Source organism: Corvus hawaiiensis, chromosome 25 (assembly GCF_020740725.1).
Source record: "Corvus hawaiiensis isolate bCorHaw1 chromosome 25, bCorHaw1.pri.cur, whole genome shotgun sequence".
Taxonomy (NCBI): domain Eukaryota; kingdom Metazoa; phylum Chordata; class Aves; order Passeriformes; family Corvidae; genus Corvus; species Corvus hawaiiensis.
This window is the reverse complement of record NC_063237.1, coordinates 1,784,879-1,803,014: the sequence shown is the minus strand read 5'-3', so window position 1 is coordinate 1,803,014 and position 18,136 is coordinate 1,784,879. Positions and strand designations below refer to the sequence as shown.

The 18,136-nt window shown below is 52.6% G+C and overlaps 1 protein-coding gene across 3 annotated transcripts in view; it reads right to left on the bottom strand.

Moving 5' to 3' along the window:
* The window catches only part of KIRREL3 (kirre like nephrin family adhesion molecule 3), a 345,138-nt gene that overhangs the window by 37,980 nt on the left and 289,022 nt on the right, over positions 1–18,136 (bottom strand). For all 3 annotated transcript variants that reach the window (XM_048328585.1, XM_048328586.1, XM_048328587.1), the window contains 3 exons: positions 17,358–17,515; positions 13,740–13,890; positions 8,511–8,616 (listed from right to left, as the gene is read on the bottom strand). In XM_048328585.1, the coding sequence (XP_048184542.1) occupies positions 8,511–8,616; positions 13,740–13,890; positions 17,358–17,515 (415 nt within the window). The remainder of the gene's footprint in view (positions 1–8,510; positions 8,617–13,739; positions 13,891–17,357; positions 17,516–18,136) is intronic.

The window sequence follows — 18,136 nt, the reverse complement described above, 5'->3', positions numbered from 1 at the left end:
ACCTCATCTCCCTGCAGCCTTCTGGGCAGCTGGGACACCCGAGACTGTGCAGAAGCTCTTGTGGGGCTGCCCCAGATCACAGAACCCCAGAATAGTTTGGGTGGGAAAGGGCCTTAAAGCTCATCTCACTCCAACACCTTCCACTAGACCAAGCTGCTCCAAGCCCCATCCAACCCAGCCTTGAAAGGGTCCCTGTGCAGTCCCCAGGGGAGCAGTCTGGGCAATTTCCCAGTGAGTGGGACATGGAGTGCAATGGATGTGGAGGAACGTGCCCGTGCACCCACAGACTTCACACCTTGTCTGCAGTCACTGGGGCCCTGCAGCCCTCCAAACCCTTGACAGTCCCTTTTAAATATTAACAGAGATGTGATTGTGATTTAATAAGAGTTAATACAGCAGATCCCCCTTCCTTGGCAGAGACTGGGCCGGTCTGGTTGTGGTCCCGGTGGTCAGAAGCTCTGGGAATGCAGGGCATGAGGGGTTGGTCACTTTTATTCTGAGCCTTCCATGAACGGGCAGAGGAAAGCAAGGAACACAAAAATGCTCCAACTCCCGGAAGGCACTTTTCAAAGCCATTGGAATTGCATATGAAAATATATCCAGGTTTTATAGTGCCAGAAGAGGGAAAACAGCTCCTGCTGTGGCTTGGCTGGAGGCAGTGCCAGGCGTGCCCATTAAATGGATCGTTTGCCACTTCTCTCTCTAAAGTTGCCAATGAAATCATTGCCCTGAATCTCTGTATCGGCTTCCCATGATCCAATAATCCCTTCTGGCCTTTGCAGCCTACGGATCTGTGATTATATTCAGCTGAATGGAAGAGGCAGGGACAACTTTGGTGTCATGAAAGGGCGTTAAACTCCAAGTATGCCTTTCCCTGGCCTTTCACCCAGGAATAGGGATCTGTGCACATCCAGAAGCTTGACTGACCAGGCAAAGGAGCAACAGAGATCTAACTGAACAGAAACATCTTGCTCCCACTGGGACGATTTCTCCTTCTGCTCATCTGACCTGGCAGCAGCAAACAATTCCCGTGGCTCTTCCTTCGCTGAGACCTGAATTCCTTGACTCTGTTATAGATGTGGCTTCCTCGTGCTCAGATGAAACAGGGAGCACCCATCTATGATCCCAGCTCTCCTCACTGCCTGGATGTGGGAGGCAGATTTATTTCACTTTCCTGTCTATCCTGCTAAGGATGTATCCCTGGGGGCAGACCTATGGCATGGGGGTCCCCATCTGAACAGGTCTGATCCCTGGGAAGTGAGCATGAGGAATCAGGGATGGGAATCCCAGGGTTCTCCATGTGAATCAGCAATGTGGGACAAGTGGAAACAGCCTCCAATTTCATCAAGAGAAGTTTAGATTGGATATTAGGAGACATTTCTTCACTAAAATGTGGGTCAGCCATTGGAACAGACTGCCCAGGACAGTGTTGGAGTTCCCATCCTGGAGGGATTTAAAAGACGTGGGATGTAACACTTGGGGCCATGGGTCAGTGGTGGCCTTGGAAATGCAGGGGTAACAGCTGGACTCCATGATTTTAAAGCGTTTTTCCGACCTGATTGATTCTGTGATTCCATGACTTGCTGACCTTCAATAACCAACCACTCAGGGATGGCAGGGAATGTCTCTTGGCTCTTTCCTTGGGATTTGTTTTGGAGAAGCTGGGTCTGTGTTGAGCCCACGACTGACTGATGATGGATGTGCTCCTGGCAATGAGTTGGTCCATCCAGCCACGCTCTTGGGGGCAGTGAAAGTGCAATGATTCTGCCAAGCAAGGGCTGCCCAGCTGCTCCTTCCCTCCATTCCGCATCCCTTTCATAAGGCTCTCCCAGCTTTCTGCTGCTTTTCCACCCAGTCAGTCGCTGGCTCTTTGCCAGGCACCAAAGCAATGCCAAGCCACGAGGGAGCTGGTTCAAGTGTCTGAGCAAACTTCCAAGCCGTTTCCAGCAGGACATGGGGCACGTGCTCTTGGAGACCTTGACTTCCCCACGGGAGCTGAGGCGTCACATGAATAAATCTGGTGAGATGCCAGCAGGTCCCCAAATGGTGCAGACAAGGCTTGAAGGGTAAAGAGCAGCAAAGCTCTGTGGAGTTTAAACTTCTCCACTAGGTTTGTTCAAACAAACTGTGGGAATGTGTCTCCGTGGGAGGAACACCTCCAAGATGCACAGTGTAAGGCAGGCAGGCCAGAGCACAGCTGATGCACATCGTGATTTTCTCTTTCTCTCTCACAGCTCCTTGATGTCAGGCGAGATTTTTCTGTATCTACCTGAACCCACAAAAATCTGCCACTTTTTTCCCCAAGGCCAGCAGCCAAAACACCCCAAACCTGTAGCTGGGCACGTACGATCCTTGGAGACACCAGATCTACTGAAGGCACTTGGGGCTCTTCACCCACTTGTTTTCCTAAAGCTGCGTGGGAAATGCCTACCCTCTGGAGAAGGCTGGAGGAACGGGACCAGGGACCTTTTCCCTGTTGTTGTCCCTTTGTTTTCCCTGGGCAGAGCCAGGGGCAAGCCAGGACACTGCCTCCCACCAGGTGTGTTCAAGCCCCAATGCCTTTAAAGAAAACCTCGTTAAGAAGCAGTTGAGTTTGGATTAATATTTGATGAGCTGCTGTTCAGACATAAAACAGTATTTACTGAGCAAGGGCTTTCCTGCTGGCCGGAGCCCACTGAGCCAACAAACAAACAGCGCTCGGGGGGAACCACGTGGAGGTGAGGACAGCAGGATGCTGTGGGACAGCTCTGAGCTCGGCACAGCATCACCAGGGGGATGGTGGGGTTCAAACCCTGGGCTGCACCTGCCACTCACAAGGCCGGTTGATGCAGGAGGATTTGGGCAGGCAGCACCTTGGATTTCATCCCAGCAAGGAACTTGCTTGGATCGCACCTGATGTGATCCCTCTGGCTGTGGGATGGGAAGAAGTGGGGCAGCACCATAATACATAAATAAATAAATAAATAAATGCCCCCCAGCTCCTCCTGACCTCTGCTCCTGCTGCAGCACTTGCTGCACCTTCTGCCACATCCCACAGCTCTGAAGAGCTGTGTGTTGCTCACAGCTGCCATGCTTAACAGCTTGCAGCAGCTGGGAGGGATGTCTCCCTCTTCCCAGCTATGTCTGTGTGTCTGTCTGTCACTCCCACACCTTTCTCTGGAAGTGCAGTGGTCCCCAGAACTGCAGCTGGTGCTGGAGGGTGGCTCCACATGTCCCCCTCTGCCTCCAAAGATAACATTATTAGCAAAGGTCTCCGCCAGCCCTGGGGGCCAGAGCTCTGTGTGGATGCACAGAATGAGATTTGTATCACTGCCCTGCCTGCGCCAACTCCCCATCGCTCCACAAAAATAATCATCAGCCGAGGAGCCCGAAAGGCTCAGGGACTCTGCCTCCTGCAATATTAAACCTTCCCATTTCCTTCTGCCACTTTAAAGATTCTCTTTCTTACTGTGAGTGATAAATAATAACAGCAAAAAAACACCCCACAGACACACAACAGGCATCAAAAGCCACGGGAAGATTGGCAAATAGAGAGATCTGACGGGAGCAAAGAGGAGGCCTGGTTGGGAGTCGGTTCACGTAGCCCCGACTTCTGTTGCTTTCCATTAATTTTACCCGCCATCGCAGGTGGCAGAACAATGGCGACAGCTAATTACTCTCCCTCTCCCTTTCCTGCCCATTTGCTTGCAGCAAAAGAAAGCCAGTAAATTCCCAGACTCCCTCCTCGCCATCCCAGAGCTGCCCAGGAAGCCGCAGAGGCGCACGGGAGGCGAGTTGTTGAGGTGGGATGTGCCCACACGTGCCAGCTGCCCGCCGGAGCCGTTTGCTGCGCCAGCCTGGCACTGGGATGCTCCACCAGCAAATGGGCTGGCAGAGGCTGGCAGAGGCTGGCAGAGGCTGGAGGCAGGGAGAGAGGAAAGGTTAGCATGGTCCCCTACCACCCTTGGGACACCAGGGAGCGTCTTTGGGCTTCCAGCCCCATGTCCATGGTGCTAAAGCAGATGGGGACGCACCCATGGAAGTGCTGGCTGCTGAGGAACCCAGGTCCCCCTGAGCCTTTTTCAAGTGGAGGATGCTGCACTGGCAATGCCAAGGAGGTTTCTGGTGGGCTGAGCTGCTCTTCAGCTCCAAAGGGAACGTGCTCCCAGCCAGAGGTGGGGTAAAGCCAGGCCAGGTGGGGTATGGGGCCCTACAGAAGCTGTCAGATGTGTCTGTGCAAAGCTTGCTCTATATGGAAGGTGGGAAAACATCCAAATGAGCAAACCCCTGCTGCCAGAGGGTTAATTCATCCCTGTGCCAGGACCGCCTGCTCAGGATTGCTGTGACACCTTGCCAGCCTCTGCCTGACTCCCTCCACTTGCTTTTGGTGCCACCAGTCTGTCCCATGCCTAAAAGTGAGTGACAGCCCAGGTGACATCGTGGGCAAACAAATCTCCCTGGGGAAAAAGCTGCTCCTTGTCAAGAAACGGCTGCTGCCAGTGAGGGAGGAGGGCTGGGATTTCAGCTCCAGCCTCCTCAGCTAAGGAAAGGGGCAGAGGAGCTGTGCCTCCAGCATAGGACAACCTGCCCCAGCCCTGCCTGCTTCCCAATGTCAGGAGATGCCAGCAGATTTTAAGGAAGAGGGATTCTGACTTAGAAAATGCCACAGAGGCCAAAGATTTTGTGAAAATCTGTCAGTTTTGAGAAAAAGCCATTAACCCTCTGCCTTCGGAAGAGAAGACACGGTGCAGGCTGGAACTTTCCACCCTGGCTCTGGGAGTGGATCGCTCCAAGGTCTCTTTTCCAACCAGATTTTCCTTGCATGAAAATCCACCTGTGTGTGATTATATAAGAGAGCACAAAGAAAACTTCCTAAGGGAAAAGCAGCTGACTCAATTTCATCCAAACTGTGTTCTCTATAGGGGCAGAGGGGGATTTTTGTCTCCTGGGGAATTGTGTTGAATTTTATTTCTTTTCCCTTGCCCTCCTAACTAAGAGAACAAGAGGTCTGGGCTTAAAATCTTGGGTCGGCAGGACCACGGGGGTGGTTTAGTGGCTTCATCCTAACAAAGATCCCAGTTCATGGATGCTTCCCAAGGGAACATCTGTGGTGAGATATTCAACCTCATGTGCTTTTCCCAGGCAGAAAACCCGGGATGCAAACCCAATGCAAAAGCTACAGCTCCTCAAAAATTCCAGCAAGGTGACAGCTTGCTGGTGGATCGGTAGCAGGGATGGCCCTGCAGAGCTGGCTGTGGATTTATGTCCACAAAAGGGGGTTTAGGTTGTTTAAACATTTTTCCTTTGTGTTCAGAGTTATTTGCTGACAAACATATTGCAGGGGGGATTAAGAATAAATATCAGCTGAAGATCTGGGATCTCTGTTTGAGCGTGAGGGAAGACACAGGAGATATAACAGAAGGGTCCTCACCCAAAAAGAAAAAAAAAAAAATCACATTTTCTGTTGGGTTTTTTGGAAGGCAGAATAAGTTCATTTTCACCAGTGGTGGGGTCCTGAGTGACCCTGGGGATGGCACCAAGCTCATGTTCTGCCTTCTCAAACCTCCAGATATCTCAGTCCTGGGACTTTACACATCCCATCCTTCTCTCCTTGCCACTGCCAGGGTGCAGGGGGCTCCTTGCTCGGATGTCCCACTCCAGAGGACTCTGAGCATCAGTGCTGAAACATCTGCCACCTTTACACAGTGAAGAGCTTTGGGATCTTATGGAAGGGAAACAAATCCCCCCTCCATCAATCAGAGCCATTAAGCAGAAGGAAGCCCCAGCGAGTGCTGCTGAGTCCTGTTTGCTTGTCACAGTGGTAGGGAAAAAGCCTCATGTGAAGTTTACGTGTTAAGGGAACTCAAGACATGAAAAACCCAAAGTTCTTGAATTTGTCACGCCTCTTCCCCCCCACCCCCTCCAAAACCCTTTTTATGGGAAAGCATTGCCTGAAAAAACATGCAGTTAGTTTTAAGAGTAAAATCCATCAAGAAATGAATCCCAAAGCCATTTGCAGGAGAAACATGGAGGCTCAGGAATAGGAAGGGTGACAAGACCCATAGCCTTGGGATGGGTGAGAAGGAAGGAAGAGGGCAGAGGGTGGCACTTGCAGCTGGTGGGGACAGCAAAAACCTGCACCGAGATGGCAGCAAAGATGGGAGAAGAGTGTTGGGCCCACCTCTGCTTGGTGGAGAAAAGCAACCCAGCTTGGCTTGGGCAGGGATCCAAAGGCTGGAAACAGCCAAGAGGAATCACAGAATGCCAAAATGGTTTGGGCTTAAAGGTCATCCAGTTCCAACCCCTGCCACGGGCAAGGACACCTCCCACTGTCCCAGGCTGCTCCAAGCCCCAATGTCCAGCCTGGCCTTGGGCACTGCCAGGGATCCAGGGGCAGCCACAGCTGCTCTGGGCACCCTGTGCCAGGGCCTCCCCACCCTCCCAGGGAACAATTCCTTCCCAATATCCCATCCATCCCTGCCCTCCTTGTCCAAGGGAAGCCATTCCCCCTTGTCCAAAGTTCCCGTCCAAGGAAGTGGAAAACCAAGACTGGAGCTTTCCAGGCTGCTCCAGTGCACAAGGGATCAGCCCAGCCGGGTTCAGGGATGATGTGGAAGGTCTCTTTGTTGAGAATCAGGCTGAGGGAGTAGAAGTTTGACAGGGTCTTGCCACTGTCTGGTTCCCTGAGCAGAGATGGTTGTTTTGCCTTGGACTGTACCAGAATCAGTCCTGGGGTAAGAACCACAGGCTCCTTCACACCCAGCCTGCCACGCACTTTGTTTTCCTACCAGCTGTAAATATGAAACCAGGGCTATTTGTATCCTTGACATTAATTGACTTCTCGAATTAATAACTCTTCTGTGTAACCAGGAACACAATTACTGCTTTGTTGTGCTGATATCCAGCTGGAAGGGATCATTCCTATCAGGAAACTCGATTGTACTAATTAAGCTGTACGAGCCTAACAGGAGGCGGGTCACGGTAACCTGTCCCCGGAGGTGCCTCCTCTGTTATTATCCATGGATGGTTCTGCAGAGCCAGAATGGATGGTGAGCCCATGTGTGCACATTCAGGCCTTCCAGGCAGGAGGGATGAATGGCTGACGGATGAGGTGGGACAGGGATGTACCTGGTTACACAAAGCTCTTTTTCCCCAAAGTGTGCTGACAGCCTGCCCTGCTTTCCACACTCATATTTTGTCTGCTTAGACAAAAATATCCTGTGAGAGGAGGGGTGTTTTCTGCTGCAGGAACCCTCACACTCACAGCCAAGGGCCCGTGGCAGCGACTCTGCTCAGAGCAGAGCATCTGCCCTCCTGCAGTGACCAGCTGGAGGTGACACGGTGAGCAGGGTCTGGCTGTGCTCCGAGTCCCGCTCGTCAATCCCTGGATGAGCACTCACAGAATCTCCTGAGCTGGGGGGTACCACAAGGATCATTGAGTTCAACCCCTGGCCCTGCACAGACACCCCAACGACCCCACCCTGGGCACCCCTGGCAGCGCTGTCCAAATGCTCCTGCAGCTCTGGCAGCCTCGGGGCCGGGACCATTCCCTGGGGAGCCCGGGCAGTGCCCAGCACCCTCTGGGAGAAGAACCTAAACCTCCCCTGGCACAGCTCCAGCCGTTCTCTCAGATCCTGTCCCTGGTCACCAGAGAGAAGAGAGGACCAGGGAGGCTCGGGGCTGGCAGGGGCCCCATGCACCACCTGCACCCCAGACCTGTCTCAGCAGGAAGCGCCGCATTTCCTCCTGCTCCGAATCTCCTCAACCACCCGTGCCCTGCTCCAAGCTCACTGTGGCTGTGCAGGGGCCCTGCAGACCATGGCCAGCAGTGATGACCCCACCTGCTCAGGGGGAATGTCCCACTCAGAGAGATCCCATCCCCTGTGTCCCCTCACATCTCCAGCGCCTGCACCTCTGCTCTGGCCCCTCCTGAGCTCAGCTCCACCGTGCTGGGCACGGAGAGGCTTTATGGTGGTGGCTTAAGGGTTACATGGAGATGGCGATAAAGCCGCTGTGTTCAAATCATGAAAGAGTGTGCAAAAAAAGGAGAGGAATTTTCCCATAATAGTCTTTTCACTCGGTGTGCATTGCTCACGATGACCCCAAACAGATGGCTCGGTGCCAGGCCTCTCAATGCGCTCCAAGATGAATCCCTGACCGAGGAGTTGCTGCACACAGAACGTGGCAGACGCCCGGCGAGCGGCGCAAGCGGAGCCTCTCGATGTGCAACAACAGCATCAAGGCCAGAGCGGCACCAGGGAGCCGCCGGAGTGGGGTGCTGGGATGACCCTGCCGCAGCAGGGATAAGGGGCTGGCTCCAGCCATGGCACCCCTCGGCTGCGGGACAGCAGAGGCCATGGGGATGACCCACAGCGAGCACCAAGCAGTGAGAAACACGGGAGGAGGTGGAATGGCCACCAGAAACCACAGCCAGAGGGGCTGAGCTCTTTTGGGTCACCTGCAGGGAAGGCGAGAGGGTCTCAGCAGAGGGCTGGACTGAGGTGTCAGGGGTGCCAGGAGTGCCACCTTACCTGTACTGGGTGACAGCAGGGTTGGCCTTGGCGGAGCAGTGGAACTTCACAGTGTTGTCCTCCAGCACCGGCTGCGGCTCCACGGACAGGTTCACCAGAGGGGGGTCTGCCAAGAGAGACAGGCCCATGAGAAACTCAAAGGCACGGTTTGGGTTGGAAGGGACATTAAAGATTGTCCAGTTCCACTCCTTTCCATGGTCAGGGACACCTTCCACTAGCCCAGGTTGCTCCAAGCCCCGTCCCACCCAGCCTTGGACACTTCCAGCTTCTCCAGACGACCTGTGCCAGGGCCTCACCACCCTCTTCCTGAAATCTCATCTATCCCTGCCTCTGGCAGTGGGAAGCCATTTTCCAGTTTAAAGCCATTTTTCAGTTTAAAGCCATATAACGATTGTCAGACAGGCTGATGCCATGAACGCTGCTCTTCTCTTGAAGGGCTTCAGTGCATAAGACAGGAAGAGGAGCCACAGACATCATTTGATGTAACATTTCACTTGGAAAATGTGACTGCTGGCTCTGATTCTCATTTAAGGACATAAACTTGCCTGCTCTGAGACACTCCAGTTTAATATCTTGCTGTGTAACAATGATCTTTTGTCTATCCTCTGACTTTAAAGTGGCATTTCTGCTCTTTCATCAGCCTAATCATCTCTGCCAGGGCCTTACTGGTGCCACAGGCTGCTCCAGTCGTCCAACTGCTCCTCAGTTTCTCTCCTTCTTTTCACATGAGAAGCATCTAAATGCTTCAGCTGCAAATAAAATTTAGGAAAGAACCAATGAAAGCAAGCGGGAAATGGGTGAAATGTTTAGATGAAGAATATCCAGAGTTGTTCTAATTTTTCACGATGACTGATGTCAGGCCTTCAGCTTTAGGTTTTAAGCATGGGATCTCATTTGAGGGGAAAAAGCAGAAAGAAATGGCCTTATGGAGGGTTTTTGCGGTGCCTGAAGAACCAGCTGTCCCATGGCAGAGGGTGTTGGGGCTCATCAACCCAGCTGAGGGGCTCTCCTGCCCTTAAGGGGGGAGTCTGCTGCACATATGCACAAACACATCCCAAAATAGGACATGTTACGTGTTCAACTTTCCCTGCTGCCTCTCTCCTCTTCCAAGGGCCTCAGCAATGTCCTTCCCAGCTGGAAAATGGGGAAAGGCTGCAGCTGACAGGGTGGGTGGGCAGAGAAGCTGTTGGCACACCCTGGTGCAGGGCACCTCCCTTGGCCTCACGTGTGCTGGGGCATCCCGGAGGCCTGGGCTGGGGTGTGGGGTCAGCGCTGCAGGGCTGGACACGGCCCAGCGCTCGAGTTCCCGTGAGGATGCCGTGGAGCTGTGGCTCCAGCCAAGCCCAAGGAGCGTCCTGGTGATTAAGAGGGATGGAAGTTTCCCTGCCAGCCTCTCCCTCCACCATACACAAGTCAGGGTCCTGCTGGAGCCACCTGGCTCAGGCAGCTCTCAGCGCCTTTGCTGGAGGGTGTGGGCTCCAACTGGGCGTACTGGTGTGGGAACTGCATCCAGAGCAACCCCGTGTTATCCCAACCCTGCGAGGGGCAAGGTGAGCAGCTTGGGGACGCAAGCGGAGTCTCGGAGGTGGCCTCGGCAGTGACCTTGGCTGGGCGGGAGGGGAGAAGCCAAGTCCCGGCGGCTCTCCAGTGCCTCCTTCTCCTCCGCCCCGCGGTATTTACCCAGCCGGAGCCTGGCTTTGTTGTGAGCAAAGCCACCTGCCTTCCTGATGGGAAATTATGACGGGGAAATTATAGGTATTTTCAATTTACCCTAATTTCATTTTAAAATGTGCAATTCAAATGACAATAAAGTTGGGCGCACTTGGGAATATAAATGAGCTTCCCTGACACAGCAGCCCAGAGATGTATGGCGGGCTCCTAATTCATTCCCAGGCATCCTGACACTTCCCTATTGTTAGACAACAACAGCTAATCACCTTCCTTTGTTAAGTATGAATCACACTTCTCTTTAGGAGCTTCCCCATTGTTTGATGGGTTAGGAGCTGTGCCTACGATTTACAGAGGAGTCTCTTTGTATTAAAATGAGCCCGGCTCCCTCCTGCACTCAAAATAATAATAAAAAAAAAAAAAAAATTAAAAAGACAGGAAAAAAAAAAAAAGAAAGAGCAAAGGAAGTGAATTAAAGTCTTTGATCTCGCCTGTCAGAAATGGGATTGGGCTTTCGAATATTGCGGGTGTTGTGGATAGCGTGGGCTTGTGTGTGCCAGTGTGTTTCGGGGCATTTTAAAGGGAAAAAAGACACAAATTGTAACTCATCAGGATGTAATTCCACTCGGTTACAATTATAATTCCTGCCTGGCTTCTTGTAATGAATTTGAATGATGGAATGCGATAGAGCCAGCCCACAGGCGGCGGGAGGAGAGGGTGCGAGTGCTCGTGCGGGTACCGCGCCACAGCGGGACCAGCACCGGGACCGGCACCAGGACCAGCACCACTCCTTGCCAGCCCCTCAGCCTGGGAGGCACCTTGGCAAACCCCTCAGCTCCCACTGTTCCCACTCAGCACCTCGGGAATGGCCACAGGCTGAGCTCTGTGGGCTGCGGGCACTGTGCTGGCGCTTGCCCTGCCAGATGCGGATCCCTCTCCGCGCTCCTCTCCCCTGTGGACAAACCCTTCTGAACCTCTTTGCTCAGGCTAAGATGCCACTTCAGCCCTGGGCTTTCCACTCCCCAGGGGGAAGCACAAAAGGGAATCAAACACTGCAAAGCTCCAAGGATAAACGCAGCAGGAGACCCTCCAGAGCAGCGATGTGCCCCTCATCACCCTCCACTTTGCTTCTCCTCCTCCCACCTCCTGCAAAAACATCCAAATCCCTTCTTGTCACGACAAAAAAAGGTGTAAAAATGAGCAACTGCACATGTGTGTGCAGAGGCTTGGAGCAAATGGCTTTGGATAAGCAATAACCCCGCTCCTCCCCATTCCGGCACGCCGGGTGTGCATTTCCATGGAGCCACTGGGCTCCCGCAGTATAAATAGTTTATGCCATATCAAACTATTAAACATGATTTTAATCCCACTTGTGATGTTCGACGCATAACTCACAGGAGGCTGACTTTGATGTGGCTGGTGGAACGGAAATCACATTGAACAGATGTTCCAGCTGGAGCCGCTTAGTATTTCCATTACAGACCCTGCACTGGGGTTTTTTCCAGCTCTTTCTGCCAATTCCCCCCCCTTTTTTTATATATATTTGTAAGGGGGAGGGTTTTATGACTCAGCTCTTTCATTGCTGCTATGATGGTCAGGCATGAGATTGATGGGAGCCCAAATTCAACTGAGGATAATCTCTCCCACCTTGCACACACCCTTCCTGGGAATAACCCCCATCCCGGCGTTTCTCTGCTGCCTGGGAGCATTGCTGATGTTCTTTTGAGTGGCAAAAGAAAATGTAAGACAGCAGTAGGAGTGATTTACCAGGCTGCTGCTTCCTGGGAAGGATTATTTTTGGTTCCCTGGGATAAGTTTGCAAGGCCTTCTCTCAAACCACACAGCTGGGCGGTGTTTGCTGTGGTGTGAATTCAACCTCCACTGCTGGAGGTGGAGAGTGCAGGGCCCAGGAGGATGCAGCAGCTCGTGCCAGGCTGGGAAGAGCTCCACAGCCAACAACTGCTGCCTGATTTTCCTTATTCTTGCAGAAACCACTCCTTTCTCTCCCCAAGGTGCTGCTTCTGTGCTAGATATTGGAATAAGACCCACGAGCAGGACTTCCCAGAACAATTCCCTAGGGAAAAACGAGCGGCCCAGATACTTTTTCCTTAGGAAAAGCACCTTTAGCTCTTTGCAAAGTGAATGCAGCTGGTTGTCTGCAAGGCTGGGAGTGAAACCTCATGAACTAAAGCTGGGTTCATAGTTGAACCTGATGATCTTAGAGGTCTTTTCCAACCTTCACAATTCCATGATTCTGTGACTAGGTGCAGCTAGGGCAGGCTTGTGCATCTGGGTCAAAATCCATCCCACCTCAGCTTGGTTAATCCATCTTAGTATTTTTCTACCCCATCACCCATCCAGCTTCGGGAAATTGATATCCTCATTAGCCCCCATTAAGAACAACATACTTTTAGTAGCTGGGTAGAATATTATTGTTATTACATTCACAGTGTGGAGTATTTAATAGCTCGGAGTGGAAATTGGTGCTCTTTATTGGGTTTTTCTCTTTCCCAAACAGATTCCATGTGGCTGTGGGGATTCAGCTCACGTCTCCAGCCCACACTGTACTGCCCAGTGTAATGACGGCTCCGCTCTGCACTGTTTGTGTGAGTGTGTCTCCCGCTATTGTAGCTGTTTGCTGGCTGTGAAATAACCCAAGCTATTATCTCATTTTATCTGCCCAGTTCTGTCAGGACATGCAGCCAGCGACCCAAGAGCCTGGTAATCTTCCGGCAGCAAAAGCTGCAAGTCTTAAATGGTGAATTTTCTGCTGTGCTCGAGTTTGTTCAGTTGAGTTTGCCAGTTTTAATTGGTCTCTGGAAAGCAGCTGGCATGCTAATATCGAACACCCTGCTTTTGCAAGCTGTGGGTAAATACAGCTGCAGGAACTGCGTGTGTGAATGGAGCCTGGCTGGAAGGGGTCAGGAGGAGCCCAAGAGCGACAGCTACTGCAGAGGAGGAGGGAAGAGGCCTGTGAAATGTGAATTTTGGAGGATGGCAAATTTTTCTCTGTGGATTTACAGTAAAGGGCGAATGGTACAGCTCTGAACACAGCCCTGTCTCCTGAGGTGGTGACTGGCTCTGGCTTTGTGTCATGGCAGGGACACTGTCCCCATCAGGTGTCACAACAAACATACCACTGAACTGCCTGTAAGTCTGGAAACACGTGATTCAGCACCAGAAATCCTGATGGGACTTATCTCTGCTACTGGCCATGCCCAGAGATGTTGCTTGCTCACCCAAAACCCTCTGGGATCCATCCCTGCTCCAAAGACCCCCGAGGGCCTGGATCAGGGCACAGCTGGGCCACCCAGAGCATGGCAGCTGGTGCTGCTTTTGCTCAAATCCACGGACACATGGGAAGCAGGATATCCCTGTTGTGTGGCGTTCCTCGGTGCCCCAGGGCGCTCAGGGGACATGGGAGATCCAGCTGGGACTTCACCCCGTTGATACACCAGTAAATCCCAGTAAAGAGAAAACCCCAGCCCCAGCATGCTGCTCCTGACTAGGAGGGCAGAGAGGCCGGGATCTCCCAGCAGCCAGAGGTGGCCGTGTACTCACGCTGGATGTCGATGGTGACAGAAGTCTCCTTCCCGCTGGGAATGGCTTTGTTGGTGGCACGGCACACGATGCTCTCCCCGTTCTCGATGTCCGAGGGGGCGATGAACAGGGTGCTCATGATGCTCTCCCTCTTGCCGTCACGGAGGAGCGTCTGTGAGGGGGAAACAGGGATGAGGAGCTGGAGAGGGGCCCTTTCCCCATCTCCAGGCTCAATAGGAGCTTCTCAGCCAAGCAGCTTCCTGAAATAACAATTCCTCTGGCTGGAATCGGCCAAAAGCCTTAGGAGAATAACAAAGACAAATTTCACTGCACTTCCCTGGGAATTGGGCTCTTAACTCCCATCTGCTTCCCTGCAGCCCTGCTGTGCCTAGGCTGGGGAGGAACACTCCGGTGGGATACGTCACCCACCATCCCAGGAAAGAGGGAGCCAGAGGCAAATGGCTTTGTGACCCCGCTGGCATCCTCTGCCAGGTGAGTGCATGAAGCTGCTGGGCACTCCTCATAGGGATGAGGGGTGATGCCGGCTGCCAGCAGCACGGACTGACCCTGGCCATGGATCCTTAGCTCTGGACCAGCCCATGGTAAATCATCAGCTCTCAGGTCTTGACTGATGGGGGCCAGAGATCCAAACCCTGGTGGTAACCAGCTCTACCTGCTCAGCCTTGGCACTGTGCTTCTTCCCTGGATTTATCTGACTTCAGCCCTGGTGCCCTGCCATGCCTCTTTTGGGAGCACAGAAGCCTGGGAGCGCTTCCTTACCACCCCCTAATCCTCCTGCAAGCTCTTACAGGAGGTCACGTCACCCTGTAACCCCGACTTTGATAAACGGAGCCCTCGGATCTTTCAGGATGTTGTGTGGTTTTCAGTCTTTCAATCATTCTCCAACCTCTGACCTCTCTCTCTGGTTTATCAACAGTCTGGATTTTGGACCCTGCCATGCAGTTTTTCCTTCTAAGTTGGTATCCTTCAAGTTTGTTCCTCAGAGTGGCTTTATGGGGAGATAAACAGATGTCAGCAAGATGTATGCATGTGGCACTTGGGGACACAATTTAGTAGTGGCCCTGGCAGTGCTGGGGGAATGGCTGGACTTGATTTTGGAGAGCTTTTCCAACCTAAATGATTCTTTGATGCCAAGACTAATGCTTTCCCTGGGCTCATTGTGGCACAGCCTTCATGCACACAGGTTTGTGCCTCTCAAGCACACGAGACAAGGAATGGTGCTGAGAAACTGTCACCACAATCAGCCCAGAATCCCAGAGCCATTAAGGCTGGAAAAGTCCTCCGAGATCGAGTCCATCCATTTACCCAGCACTGACCCATCAAACCACGTCCCTCTCCACCACATCCACGGGTTTTTGGAGCACTTCCAGGGATGGGGAATCCACCACCACGCTGAGAGCCCATTCCAATGGCTGAATACCTTTTCAGTAAAGAAATTTTCCCAATATCCAATCTAAACATCCCCTGGCATGGTTTGAGGCCATTTCCTTTCATCCTGTCTCTTGTTCGCTGGGAGCAGAGCCCGACTCCCACCTGGCCGTCCCCTCCTGGGAGTTGTGGACAGCAAGAAGGTTCCCCTGAGCCTCTTCTTCTGCAGGCTGAGCCCACCCAGCTCCCTCAGACATTCCTGGTGCTCCCAGCCCCTTCTCAGCTCTGCTCCCACCTCTGGACACAAACGCAGGATGCTGCCCTGTCCTGCCTTCATTGTCACCCCGTGTGCCCATCCCTTGGGGAACGGCCCCATTTTTGGTGCTGGCCTTGTGCTGAACCCTAAGTCTGTGCAGAACTTCCCCCCTGTTTGAGGTGAACCTCCAAATCCTGCAGGATCTTGTAACGTTCCCTGTCCCCTTCAGTAGGGATCGGGGGGATTTCAGTCAGCCGTGGCCATTCTGCACTGCCTGGCTGGGATTGCCAGGGGGCTGCATATGGATCAGTTGGTGGACTGGAAATTCAGAGTAACAAAGAAATTATCACTCAGTGTGAATGGTTTCAGGCAGTCAGTAACCCAAAGAGGGCTTCCTTTTGGCTGGCTGGAATATCTGGATCAAATGAAAGCTGGGTTGGATTTCAGTTTTCTTGAAAAAGCAGAAAGAGGCAAACTGAGGCACTATTTTAAAGGGAGCCTCAAAAGGGAAACGTTTCTAAGACATCAAAAATCCAAACTTCCCACTCAAAAAATGTCTAAAATTGTCTGTTAGTTTTTCTAAATGCTGATTTTCTTTTTTAATATGAAAGGGCCTCATGGAAACCTCCAGGAAGTCAGGAGAAACTGAAGTTCAGCCTCAGAAACGGAGGTTTTCCTGACTCCAGGAGGAGGGAAAGATGCTTCCCCCACACAGAACAGGGCTCCCCTCCCAGCCCACCCCTGCCAGCTGCTTAAAATGCCATGGAAATCTCTGTGCTGTGGGACATGGATCTGCAGCCTGCAAAACTCTGCTTCGGAAGGGCATTCCCCCTTCTCTGGAGGACAGGGAAAGGGATCTTCTGTGGGTCTGAAAGGGACAGGGCTCAAAAGTTGTCTTCCCAGGTCCAGGCCTGGCAGCCCTGGAGGGGAAGGCTGGGGGTGAGCGGGATAAGCCATGAACAACTGCACATCAACGGCCTGGATTTTAATTAATTCCACTCGATTTGAGAGAGGGAGAGGTCAGCTCTCTCTGGCTCTAATTAGTGCTGCCTCTCGCATCGCACGCAGGGAGATGGGGCAGGTTCCCCTCTGCTCACCCCTGGCTGCAGAGAAGCAGCTCAGCTTCAGCCAGGAGGTGAAGGAGGAGGAGGAGGAGGAGGCAGGGAGGGTGTTCTGCCTCCTCTGCTCTCCCCAGCAAATCAGGATACTGCTGGAATGAGGCTGGATGGCGGCTTCACAGTGGCAGCAGAGGGTGAAATGTTTATTAAAGATCTTCGGGAGCTCGAGGAATGGCTCTGACTGCCCCCTTTGAAGTTTTGACTGCAGACTGACCCATTTTCGGTCTGGAATTCTGCTGTTTTGAAATTTTTCATTAAAAACGTCAAGTGTTAGCAAATCTTCCACACTCACCAGCCATCAGGAGCCCATAAGCATGTGGGGGAGAACATGTGGGGGCCCATCCCCAGTGTGCTGCTGATTGCTCTTTGATGGTTTCCTTTATGACCCAATAAACGCTTTCTGTCTAAATTAAAAAATGCCAACAATCCTGACACTTTTTCATGGAAAATTGCAGTTGGAGGAGGGGACACACGTCACTGCAAGCACCTTTTGATCCAGAGGTTCTGCTGCAGCCAAGGCTGGGTCAGTTTTGCTGTACATAACATTAACACCGCACCCAGCTGGGATTTAGGGGGGACAAGTGGCCATGCCAGGTGATTACAAGCTGTGAGAAGGTACAAAAAGCCAAATTCAGAGCAGAGCCCATTTTGGTGACAGTTTGTGGTTTCTCACTTGCATCCTCCTGACTGTTTTCCCCCCAGCCTCCCCGCTGGGAAGGCTTTATGGAGGGATGCAGGGTGAGAGTCCCAGCTCTGCAGAGCTGAGGGTGCTGCCCCAGATGTTTTGGGGTTGTGTGAAGAGCAGTGTCAGGCCTGGCACCCCTTTGTGAAGCCAGGGAAGAGCACAGGCCTTGTCCCAGCCCCATCCTGCCTCACCTTGGAATACGTGGCTCCGTTGATGACTTCTCCCCTCCTCATCCAGATGATGGAAGCTGCTGGCTTGGCGTTGTCAGCGTGGCAGGTCAGGTTCAGGGGGTCTCCTGCCCTCAGGCTGATGATGGGCCCCCCCATAATGACAGGGTCATCTGGAGGAACTGCAAGCAAAGAGCACAGAGGAGACAACGCCATTTGAAGCATGAAACCCGCATTTCTGGAGTCACCCGTGGGGTCACTGGACTGTGACCTCTCAGGCTTTGCATACATTTTGGGATGGCCATGGCACTGCTAGCCACTGTCCCCAGGGTACAGCCACCTGCTTCTTGCTGCTCCTGTGAAAGCTGGGCCCCAGATTTCAACTCCAGCAGCAGCAACTGGAGAAGTTTCTGAGGGGATTTGGGCCAGGTGGCTGCAAGCTTTGCAGGAATATGAGGGATCAGGTCTGTGGTAGATAAATCCATCAAGGGCTACTAAATCCTCAAAGCCCTGCATGTTCCTGAGCTGCAAACTCTGGGAGTATTTGAAAGCAGTATCCCTGCTTGAAATAAATATCCCTGCTGCTCTCTAATCCTGCAGGGAGGAGCTTTCATTTCTGCTACCCTGATGGGTCTGCTCCAGCCAGGACCTGTGCTGGAGATGGAGCTCTGTCCAGCTCCTCATGGAATCAGGGCATTATCTAGGTTGGAAAAGACCTTTAAGATCAAGTCCAGCCATTCCCCCATCACTGCCAAGCCCACCACTATATCATGTCCCCAGGTGCCACATCCACACAACTCTTA